The 12,821-nt window shown below is 39.7% G+C and overlaps 1 protein-coding gene across 5 annotated transcripts in view; it reads left to right on the forward strand.

Moving 5' to 3' along the window:
- Positions 1-12,821, forward strand: part of Mi-2 (chromodomain-helicase-DNA-binding protein Mi-2 homolog) — a 743,946-nt gene that overhangs the window by 470,649 nt on the left and 260,476 nt on the right. For all 5 annotated transcript variants that reach the window (XM_067141602.2, XM_067141598.2, XM_067141599.2 and 2 more), the window contains exon 20: positions 4,991-5,178. In XM_067141602.2, coding sequence (XP_066997703.2) covers positions 4,991-5,178 — 188 coding nt within the window. The remainder of the gene's footprint in view (positions 1-4,990; positions 5,179-12,821) is intronic.

A 12,821-nucleotide genomic window follows, 5' to 3' on the forward strand; every position in this document is an offset into this window, starting at 1 on the left:
GCAGTAGGCCTACACTATGGAGGCGGACATTTCTTAAATACGAAACACAAATGTACCTCATGACTTCGATGCGTTTTCATTGCGTGGGTCGTACGGACAAAACTATTCTCAAATTTGTGCATTGTCATCAGAGTTGCAATAAGACTTGTACCTGCTTTTATGCGGAATAGTTGTTCTTCTCTCACAAATTACGTTGGGGGTTCTTGTATGCAAGTTTGTTTTTTCTTTTTCTCGAAAAGCCAGGGGGTCTAATACATGAATAAATACGGTAGTTGTTATTTATCTAAACCTGTCGAAGATCTGAAAAATTTGTTGAATGGTATGGAAGAAGTCTTTGGGAAGGTGTACAAGTTGAAAGTAACTAAGTCTGAATCAAAAGTAATGTACTGGTATCTAATGAAGTCAGGTGATGCAGGAAGTATCAGAGTAGGAAATGAAATCTTAAAGGAAGTGGATGGATAATGAGGGGTGTATATGGCTCAGGTTAATGTAATAATTTTAATATTAGAATAATCTTAACCAAATAAGTAAATATTAATACAATGAAGTGCCAGTATAACGATCTTGTGGGGGTATCATTAGTATTTTCATCATAGCAAAATTTAATTAAACAGGAAATTGATTAAATTTGCCTAGAAATTTCATCCAATAATAATGAAGAACAGGTACTGTTCCTGGGTTAGGTTATTATTATGCATTTTTGACAACCTAATATTAGCCTTAAAATGTTTTACATTCGTCAAGCCATTTTCTAGAACAAAAAATTCAGTTTTACATAGCACAATTACCGTCCGTAATTACTGCCTATAACACCCCCTGTTTTATTTTTCAACTTCAAATATAGGTGAACATTTAATGTAATATAGGTTAGTTTCGCATGGTTTGAAAGCAGAAAAAGGAGCATCTAGTGTCTTTAAATCAACACAGAAAATGGCTATTTAAATATATAATATTTTATTTACGCAAAATGTGATAAGACGAAGAAAAGGAGGAGAAAGGAAATTTAAGACCTGCTAACAGTTAAACAGTTTTATAACGGCTGCCTCCTGCATTACCACAGCTGACTGGTCACATGACTGAACACCATGCCCTTGCCACAACTGCACAGTGCCGTGCCGAGTTGAAGGCTGCACAGTGTTGTAGTGTTCAAAGTTTTGCAACAAAGGCTTTGGGCGGATGAGTTCTCTTAGGTGGGATGATGGTCCCGTCAATGTAGGAAATGACATTGGAACCCATCAATCAACATCTCTCCCCAGGTTAGGGGCAACTGCAGAAGGCATCTGTACTCCATATTAAGACCAGCCTCATCACCTGCTGGCAACAGCTCTAAAATGCCTTCGAGAGTGACTAACCCATTGTAATAACAGCCTAAAAAATGTGTGCAATTACGGTGAGGTCTTGGAAAACGCTAGGGTGTCCCTTGCAGGTGACGCGCTGTTCTTCAGGTACTGGGGGAGCTGTGAGAAGTGGACGACCAGTATTACAATATATCCAAATTGGGGCAGTCAGCATTCTAACCCTGTCAGACAAGACTGAAGAGCTGATAGTTCATGAAAGAAAAGGACAATCATCCTTGGTCTTGGTGAAACACAATCAGTCACTACAGATTCTCATTTAGGGCAGTTGCCTAGGTGGCAGATTCCCTCTCTGTTGTTTCCTTAGCCTTTTCTTAAATGATTTTAAAGAAATTGGAAATTTATTAAACACCTCTTGGTAAGTTATTTCAAGGAAGAGGGGAAAGAAAACTGAAGGATGGGTGCAGGCTGTTCTACAGTGGAGAACAGGATGCAGTAAATGGAGTAGGAATGATAGTTAGAAAGGATGTCATGGAATATGTGAAGGAGATGAAGATCAATGACAGAATGATCATAGTAAGGATAAAGTTCGAGATAGGAACACAAGATCTGTTCCAAGTACAGTATATGCTCCACAAACGAGAAGACAAAGAAGTTGTTATAATGGGAGATCTGAATGCACAAGCGGGAAGAGAGAGACTGGGAGGAGAGGAGATTCTGGGGACGTATGGATATGGCAACAGTCAAGAAGGGGATAGGCTAATGGACTTCTGCCAAAGGAACCAAAGAATAATAGGAAACACATGGTTCAGGAAGAAAAATAGCCAGAAGATTACCAGGTATGGATGGGGAGACGGAAGAACAGAAACATTGATTGATTACATATTAGTGGAAAAAGAACATTGGAAAGATCCTATGGATGTTACAGCTGTGCATGAGGAAGCCTTTGGGGGTGACCTTAGACCAGTGATAGCAAAGTTGAAAGTAGGCAAGGCCACAAAACCACAAGAAAAAAATGGGAAAGAAAGATTAGGGTCTGGATATTGAAGGAAAAGGAGGTTCAGGAAGAATTAGAAAAACTGATACCAACAACAGATATTAGTCATCCTGAACAGGAATGGAATGATTTTAAATAAGTGAATTTGTAAGATGTGGAGAGAAAACATATGGCAGAATATCAGGAAATGCAAGAGAGAACCATCATGGTGGAATGTTGAAGTGAAACATAAAGTAGAGGAAAAGAAGAGAACTTGGGAGGAATGGAAAACAGAAAAGAATGAAGAAAGTAGAGACAGATACATGGAAGCTAAAATAGTTTGCCAAAAAGTAGTTGCCGAAGAACAGTTGGGAAACGTTCACCCAGGATGTAAATTAATATTTGAACTGGGGGAAAAAATTATTTGGAATTATAAGAAACTGGTAAACACAGGATTTGTTAAGAATAAAGGAGTAATACTGACAAAACCAGAAGAGAAAATGAACAGACAGAAGGAATATTTCAGTGAACTGCTGAACGTGAGAAACTAGACATGGAGAAATCCAGGCAGTAGGATTAGAAGAAATAACAGAGAAGAAATCAGACATTACAATTACAGTGGTGGAATGGGCAGTCAGAAAGATGAAGGTGAGAAAAGCTATGGCAATAGATGAAATAGCCATAGAAATGATCAATGCTGGAAGACCAACGGGACTCCAGTGGACTAATAGAATACTCAAGTGTGCATGGAGAGAGATTGCCTGAGGGTTAGGAAAAGGGGGTTATAGTACCAATAATCAAGACAGGAAATAAGAAGATATGCAGTAACTACCAAGGAATCACCATTCTCTCCCATGTTGCCAGGGAAATGATATTGGAAAAAAGAATTCGAGAAAAGGTGGAAAGTTAGTTACAAGATGAACAATTTGGATTTAGAAGTGGAAGGTCAGTGGTGGAGCCCATTTTCATTCTGAGACAGATCATGGAAAAGAGCTGGAAATGTGGCAAGGATATAGTAATAACTTTTATGGATTTAGAAAAGGCATATGACAACATCCACAGATCTAAACTTGGGGAAAGCTGGACACACAGTGGCATTGGCAAGGAACTAATAATAATGATAGAAGCAATATATAATAACTGTTACAGCTGTGTGAAGACAACAGTGGGTAGAACAGATTGATTTGGAATTGACAGTGGGCTTTTAACAAGGGAGTGTGCTGTCATCTTTGCTCTTCATAATGGTGATAGATTTCATAAAAGCAGCAAGGGAAGATTATACAGGGGAAAGAATGAATGTAATGATAATTGTGGATAATGATGTGATCTGGGAAGAAGATGAGGAGGTACAACAGCTGGATGTACTGAACAGAAAGATTTAACAATGGGGATTGAGAATCAACATGAAGAAGAGCTAGATAATGGTGATGGGTAGAGAAAGTAAAGAAGGGAAAGTTGGAGACAACAGACAAATTCAGGAGCTATCAAAATTGGAGACAACAGACAAATTCAGAAATGGAAGGTCAATGGTGGAGCCCATTTTCATTCTGAGACAGGTCATGGAAAAGAGCTGGAAATGTGGGAAGGATATAGTAACAACTATTATAGATTTAGTTTTTCAAATTGAAGGCTAAAGAAGTAATGTACAAGGGATATATTACTTACCTAAAATGACATATGCAGTAGAAACCTGGACAGTGGCTCAGAGAAATGAGAGTAGAGTACAGACAACTGAAATGGAATTTTGAGGAGTATGAGACAGAAGACAGGGAGGAATAGAGTGAGAATGAAGGCATACTAAAAGAGCTAAATGTGTAAAAACAAAATGACAAACTGGAACAGAACAGATTGAGGTGATTTGGACATGTCAAGCAGATGAAAGAAGAAAGACTGCCAAGACAAGCATTCGAAAGACAGATGGCAGGGAGGAGAGGACAAGGGAGATCAAAATTACGGTGGATGGACTCTGTAAAGAACAGCATGGGACAATGGAACTTGGACTGGAACACAATGTTGTATGAGAAATGTAGAGAGACGGGACGAAGTGGTGAGGAAACCGTATTTGCCCCCACCTGGTGTAAGTTGGAAAAGGGGAAATGATGATGATTTTTTTCCCAGATTTCGTTTTTATTATTTTGCTTGCTGATAATAGTTGAAAATTAGGGGAGGGGGGGTGATATGTAAGTAAGTACAGTTTGTTGAACAAGGTTAAATAGGTTAAGTGTTACAAATACAACCATCTTACCAAATCGCTAATACACATTGCTTTACATGCGAAAGACAAACAATGAACATTTGATGCATTGCGAATAAACGAAATAGTAATGTTCATTGGTTCTTTGCACTTCTACCCAACCAACAGCAACTTCTTGCATTTGAGCGTGCGCAAAGTTTATAATACTTTCAAATCTCTATCCTGCTGGAACAATTGTGTACATGTCTAGTAAATGGCTGTCATATTCTCAGAATAGTAAAATTATGTAACAAGAAAAATATTTATATAATAAAACAGGATGAATTTAACTCTTTAAAGAAAGTTAAATATAGGTGAAAGGGTGAAATTTTTCTGTGTTAAAGTGAAATGTTTTAAAACTCACAAAATAGGGAGAAGGGAAGGGGCCTAAAAATAATTTTGAAGTTCTGAATGTTTCATTATACTGGCGTTTGTTACAGCAACATTTTATGTACATTGATTTCAGTTGTTTTGTTTCTTTTACAGGTATCCCTGCTTAATATTATGATGGATTTAAAGAAGTGCTGTAATCATCCATACCTTTTTCCTGCTGCAGCACAAGAGGCTCCTATGACCCCTAATGGTTCATATGAGACATCTGCATTAACTAAAGCATCAGGCAAACTAGTCTTGTTGTCAACTATGCTGAGGAAACTCAAGGAGCAGGGTCACAGGTAAATTCTTGGACTCTATTTATCTTGGATATTTTAATTTGAGGAGGAATTGTTATCAGTTGTTACCAGTTTCTTCTAGAGTACACTGAAGATCAAATGGTAAAATTAGGTCAGGCTGTCAAGAATTAACATTTATTAATATTCACTTACTAAACATGTTTTCCTTTTTAACCTTTAGAGTACCAGGTAGTACAAAAGTGTTCCTTAGCACCTTCATTTAAACTGCCGTAAACTTGATAGCACTCCTCATGAAAGCAGTTTTGTGTTTGGTTTTAGTTCACAGTATTTTAACTGATAGCAACACATAACAGGTTATACTGGACAAGCAAAGCCTGTTGTTTCTAAATCTACTGCAACCATTATGCTAATCACTTTGTTTTGTGAAGTTTCCATAAGAAGTTAGTTTGAACCCTCTCCACTGTATCTCATAACAGCAGGTCCTAAGCATACTGCTTCTCCTGATTTAGAGTCTGTGCAACATTTCCACGTGTTCTTTACAAAGTCTCCTGAATATAATTTGTTCCATAGTGATGCGACATTTGTCTGAGAGTACACCAACAGCATATATTATGGCAGTATGAAACCAGTACTGATTATTACAGATTCGATGTGTCCATTCCGTAAGACAACGACCCTCCAATCCAGCGCTAGTTTATATGTTTATAAGAATTGTGCGGACTGAGCGAGTTGGCTGTGTGGTTAGGGGCACACAGCTGTGAGCTTGCATTCACGAGATAGTGGGTTCAAACCCCACTGTTGACAGCCCCGAATAGGTTTTCCGTGGTTTCCCATTTTTCACACCAGGCTGTACCTTAATTAAGACCTCGGCCGCTTCATTCCCACTCCTAGCCCTTCCCTATCCCATCGTTGCCATAAGAGCTATCTGTGTCAGTGCAATGTTAAGCAAATTGTAATTTAAGGAAATAAAAAAGAATTGCACAATATTTTCAGTCTTTGCGAATGTAAAGACTCAATGCCATTAGCTGAAATTTTTAAAGGAACAGTGTCACTCCAAGAATATACTCATATCTGAGTCTTAACAGAGACTTACATGCTCTCTCCTTTATGCGCTTACTCGTCGTCATTATTATCATCATCATCATTTCCCAACTTCAGTTTCCCGGGTGTTGTGTCCAAGCGGTCGCCATCTCTTCCTGTCTGCATACATCTTCTGTTCTAGGACATCATCCCATTTGAGGCCTATCTCCTCCACATCAGATTTCACTGTATCTATCCAGCATTTTCTTGACCTCCTCTTAGTCTTTTTCCTTGGACAGTAAGTTTGAAATATTTTCTGGCAGGTCGCTTGCTCTTCATTCGCATAATGTGCCATATCACTGAATTGTATGCTTCTTTATTACATTGGTAATAGGGACCTCAGTGCCAGCTATCTTTCTGTTTACTTCATTCCTGATCTTGTCCTTTCGAGTAGTTTGATTCATAGTTCTAATGAATCTCATTTCTCTTGCCTGAATTCTGCTGTAGTCGCTATTTAGCAGAGTATATATCTCTGGACCATATGTGAGAATCTGTATGAGGTAATGAAGTAGGTGTGGTACAGTACTTGAGTGAGAAACTGATTCTCTTTTTGCTCCTTCCAAAAAAGTGGTTTGAGTTTGTTCCTTTTGATGGTCATTTTTACGGTCTTTGGCTTGCTTCATCTCAAATTTATTAAACATATTGTTCCACTCAGTCAATTTTGTCTATACTTCAGCTTCTGTTTCTCCCAATAACAGCACATCATCGGCAAATACCAGGGCATTTGGTCTGCTGTCCATTTTCTTGATAGACTTTAAGATCTTGTCCATTACTATTATGAACAAGAGTGGTGATAGGACACTTCGTTGTTGGACACCTCTCTTTATCTCAGACCATTTTGATATTCCATTGTCTATCTGGAAACAGCTGTAGCAATTCTCGTAGAGCATCTTCACTTTGTCTGTCAGATCCTTTCTTTCTATTCCAGTGCACCACACAAATAAAATTAATACATCGTTTGTAGCGACCGGCGTCAGATTATGGAATTCCCTGCCAGCTCAGGTCAGAGAAACTAGCTCTTTGCAAAGATTTAAGGTCACCTGCCGAGACTACCTGCTGAGGACGGCTGACTGAATGGTTGAAGTATGAATGTGTGCGCACCTGAGGATTAGTCATTATTAAGAGTTTTAATATTAATTAGTGTTAGTATTAACTTAGTAATGTATTTAAATTTATTCTCTAATTTTTGTAGTTTTAACTATTTTACATATCTCAGTATTTTATTTAAGATTTTGATTAGGATGTAGTTAAGTGGAAGAGAAGGCCTCAAGCACTAACTTTGCCACTGAAAAATGGGCATTAATAAATAATCAATAAATAAATAGTAATAAAGAAAAACTTCATTTTAACTGAATAGAAAAAATAACATTTACATAAACAATATTGTTATATTACACAAATCTCAACTGAAAACTCTACAAGTCAAATGGTCGAGAGGGTTGCCAGGTCCCATCCTTGCTGCGTAAAATGAAGTGCTGGTGGTGATTATTGTTTTAAGAGGAAGAACAACTTGTAACTGTCCTGTGATAACATTAATCAGAACGAACATAGAAGAAGTCAGATACTTTGACAAATGAAGGTATCGGCAAAAGAAAGGGAAGGACCACAAAGAGCGTGAAAATGAAAGACTCCGTAGGCCTCGCAAATCTAATACCGTCGGGGTCAGAAAAGAACAAGAGTTGACCAAGGGATGTCTGGCGGGAAAGTTAAGAGCGAGGAACCTGACACAAGTAAGTGGAAGCAACGCCAGACTCAGCTAGGGGTGGCCAACCCACACTACCTGGTTCCCCTTTCAGTCGCCTCCTCTTACAACAGACAGGGGATACCGCTGATGTTTTGTATCATCCCACCCACAGGGGGAAAATGTGATGCAGATGTGTGTTACGTAGCTTACATTAAAGCATCTATATTATTTTAATGCCCATTTTTGTCATTATAAAAGCTTATTTTAATTATTTTACTGCCTATTTCCTAAATGTTAAGTGCTTATTTGCCTGCCTTATAAGCAAAAATAAATGCCTGTTCTTCAAGGCTCTAGTCATCACTGACGGTAGTTTTAGCAGACCATAAATCTGAAGATATTGGGTTTGCAACCAATGTTAATAGGACCATTTTCCTTCGTATTTTACGTGCTCTCTCTATAAATATTGGACCCTTTTTCAAGGACACTTTGTATAATGTGGCAGTAATTGGCTTAAAGTAATATACAGGGTGAAGGACTCATTATTTCATAAATTAAAGGAGTGTTAGATTGTACAAATACATGTATTGTGAACACAGAAACCATAGGTCTGTGGTTGGTGATTATATTCAGTGATACATGCGCTTAAACATTTCAGATCACCTGTCAACCTTCCAGACGCTAAAGCGTAAACATGACGCGCTGTTTGCGTTTGGTTCACATATTTTTACTTGGACACAGTGAAAACTAACAAATGTACAGGACCTCAGAGCAGATGTTCGAAATGTCTCCCTCCATCTTGGTGTCAAAATTCTCATAAACGATACAATGATTCGCATATTCTTTGGAAAATTCCAGGTGCTCCTTGGACGCCATGTACAAGAGTGACGACGGACAGACGGAAGGACACAAGGGAGACAGAAGGAAGGTCCCTCACCAGGATTACCTGATTCAAGAACTGGAAAAAATCCAAAGAAAAGCAGCTTGATTTGTCCTGGGTGATTTCCGACAAAAGAGTAGCGTTACAAAAATGTTGCAAAGTTTGGGCTGGGAAGAATTGGGAGAAAGAAGAAGAGCTGCTCGACTAAGTGGTATGTTCCGAGCTGTCAGCGGAGAGATGGCGTGGAATGACATTAGTAGGCGAATAAGTTTGAGTGGCGTTTATAAAAGTAGGAAAGATCACAATATGAAGATAAAGTTGGAATTCAAGAGGACAAACTGGGGCAAATATTCATTCATAGGAAGGGGAGTTAGGGATTGGAATAACTTACCAAGGGAGATGTTCAATAAATTTCCAAATTCTTTGAAATCATTTAGGAAAAGGCTAGGAAAACAACAGATGGGGAATCTGCTACCTGGGCGACTGCCCTAAATGTAGATCAGTAGTGATTGATTTGGTCATGTGGATAGTGCCTCAGCAAAAAGAGTGTGGCTCATTAACACTCGAGCGCCTCAGAGGTAGACAGCCAAAACTAATCACAGCAGACCTATCATTCCTATGTTCACAATACCTGTACAGGGTATGGCAGAAACAGTCTACCATTTTAGCATAGGTCCTATAACAACACTAAATAGGGAATGTAAACGACTATAGTGGTAATTTATAGGTAAAAAATGCCATTTTATAACAGAGTAGCACAAGTCATGTTTTATATTAATTTTTTGAAAAAACACATCTTTTAGATAACCACCATCCCTTGCGATACACACATGGAGTCGGCGAATGAAGCAGTCCATTACTTTCACCAGCATTTCAGGTGGAATTGCCTCACGAATGCATCGCCTCAGAGTCTTTATGTTGGGGATACGTGATGTAAACATGTGGCTCTTGGGGTACCTGCACAGAAAGAAATTGCAAGCACTCAGATCAGGGGATCTGGCCGGCCACGGTATGTCCCCGAAATGTGAGATAATTCATCCGCGAACACTGTACATAATGTTGCCACTATGTCTCGAGCGATATCTTGCTGGAAATAGAGTAATGTCAAATGAATGTCTCTGTGATTCAGGAATCAGGAAGGTCATCAGTAGGCCTCTGGAAAGCTCTGAATTCACTGTGACTGCATTTCCTTGTTGATTCTCAAAAAAGTAGGGTCCAATAATCCTTGAAGCCGAAACATTGCACCAGACCGTGACCTTTCACTATGGAGTTGTTTTTCATGGAGTTCTTGTGGATTCATATTACTCCATTATTGCATGTTTTGTTTGTTGACATAGCCTGTCAGTTCAAAGTGTGCCTCATCCAACATTATCAGGTTGGGAAGAATGTCCCTATTCTCGTCCAATAAGTCAATAAAGTCGGTACAGAATTGTTTCCGGGAGGCATAATCGCGCTGCAGTAACTTATGAGTCACCTGCATTTTGTAGGGATGATAAGCTAAATCATTGTGGAGAATGACATGACATGACATGTGTAAAACTGCAGCGCGTTTCTTCACTGAACACCTAGGACTCCTGTCAGTAGTATTCCGTACACTCTTAATGTTTTATGGCATCTGCACTGTCCTTGGATTTCCTGGTGGCTTCTTATTCGTGGCACTTGCGGTAGCAAGAAACTGCTCAACCCATCTCTGAATTGTGTGCCGTTCTGGTACTCTTCAGTGTTGCCGTGCGGTTAGGGGTGCACAGCTGTAAGCTTGCATTCGGGAGATAGTGGGTTCGAGCCCCACTATCAGCAACCCTGAAGATGGCTTTCCGTGGTTTCCCATTTTCACACCAGGCAAATGCTGGGGCTGTACCTTAATTAAGGCCATGACTGTTTCCTTCCCATTCCTAGGCCTTTCCTATCCTGTCGTCGCCATAAGTGTCAGTGCGATGTAAAACAAATTGGAAAAAGAAAACTCTTCAGTGTTCCCCAATGTTGAATTACTGTCGAAACGTCTGCTGCGTAGCTACCATACTGTCACCATTTTTGAAATACGCTTCAGTCACAAAAGCGCAATTCGTCGCGGTCCAACACTCCATGGTAACTAAAATGACATCCTTCCTGCTACATGCTACCATGGATAGGAAAGGCCTAGGAATTGGAAGGAAGCAGCCGTGGCATTAATTAAGATACATCCCCAGCATTTGCCTAGTGTGAAAATGGGAAACCACGGAAAACCATCTTCAGGGCTGCCAATGGTGGGGTTCGAACCCACTATCTCCCGGAAGCAAGCTCACAGCTGCGTGCCCCTAACCACACGGCCAACTCGCCTGGTACCATTGTAAACCCTTTAATGCCATATAGCATTCACCAAAATTCTTCATACCGCCAGCCCATAGTATGTAAGATGGATGTTGAAGAAGTATTTGATCCACAAGCAGGGGGTGGGGTATAAAATATTGAAATAAAAATTAATATAATTTGTTCTCTTTTAACTCTCTAAATATTGTGTAGTACAGTTATCACTCTTTGTAATGCCATTGTTTGATCAGAATGTAGTTGGCTCAATAAAGAGTGTGGTGTTAAATTGAGGTCAGGTTTTAAACATCAATTTGAATGACTTACACTACTTAGTGATATACTGAACGTGGATTTTCTGGAATAGTATTAATGCAACCTTTAATTTATGTAGGTATTTTGTATTTGTACAATGTCATGATACATGTTACATGGAAATATTTTGCAGTTGACATGAGTACAATGAAGTACATTTCTTCACATCTGAAAAATTATTTCGATGGAGTATACAGTACAGATCTGATATACATAAAACACTGTACCTGTACATTAAATCCTTTCGAAAAATGAATCGATTTAGACTGAACTTTACAGACCTCACTATGAGCTGATTGAGAAAGAATTCGGGAGATAGTGGATTCGAACCCCACTGTCGGCAGCCCTGAAGATGGTTTTCCGTGGTTTCCCATTTTCACACCAGGCAAATACTGGGGCTGTACCTTACTTGAGGCCACGGCCGCTTCCTTTCCACTCCTAGCACTTCCCTGTCCCATCGTCGCCATAAGACCTATCTGTGTCGGCGCGACGTAAAGCAACTTCAAAGCAACTTGAGAAAGAATTCTCTTCAAGATAACCACGCAAATGTCCCTCCTCACTCTTCAGCTTCTCTAGTAGTGATCTTATGTACACCAACTCACTTTCATTACCACTGTCACTTGAACTTTTCTGGTGGTTTCATTAAGTCGACAGTGTCATCAGTGGAAAGTTCCTGAAACACTGGTTCTTTCTTTGGTTCTGTTGCTATAAATTCTGGTGCTGTGTGAGTTGCTCCAGTAGGAAGACCTCCAAGAGTTTCCTCTAATGCAGGCCTTTCCAACTCGAGCACTTAGTGCTGGGGCGCACCAGAGCTGCACTCAGCAGCGCCGCTCCCCTCCTTCCCCACCTACCCCGCGCAGTAGTCGGTGCATACATACGTAAGAGACAGTACATTCTCTCTCTCTCTCTCTCTCTCTCTCTCTCTAGTCGATAGAAAAAACAGTGGAGCAGTTGGTTTCACCTTCGTTAAAAATGTCGTTTAATCCTTCATGGGTGGATTCATACTTCGTTCTCAATACCGAAGGGAAAGCTCAGTATTTAATTTGTCATGGTCTTCAACCATGCGACGACACTACCACAATAGGAGATAGTGGGCTTGAACCCCCCTGTCTGCAGCGCTAAAGAGGGTTTTCCGTGGTTTCCCATTTTCAAACCAAGAAAATCCTGGGGCTGTTCCTTAATTAAGGTCACGCTTGCTTCCTTCCCATTCGTAGCCTTTTCCTATCCCATCATCGCCATAAGACCTATTGCAAAAAAGAACCCACAAAGATAATTATTTTAATTATTTTATCTCCCTGTCCCACAGATACTTGAACCCAACACTTTAGAAAGCGCAGTTCGAGCACATTATGGGCTATTGTTGCTCTGAAAATTGCAAAAAACAAACCAGATGTTTCCAATTCTGAATTTAAATAAATAGAGAACTAGGACTTCCCTGGCTGATGC

This window comes from Anabrus simplex, chromosome 2 (genome assembly GCF_040414725.1).
Source record: "Anabrus simplex isolate iqAnaSimp1 chromosome 2, ASM4041472v1, whole genome shotgun sequence".
NCBI classification, from domain to species: Eukaryota; Metazoa; Arthropoda; class Insecta; order Orthoptera; family Tettigoniidae; genus Anabrus; species Anabrus simplex.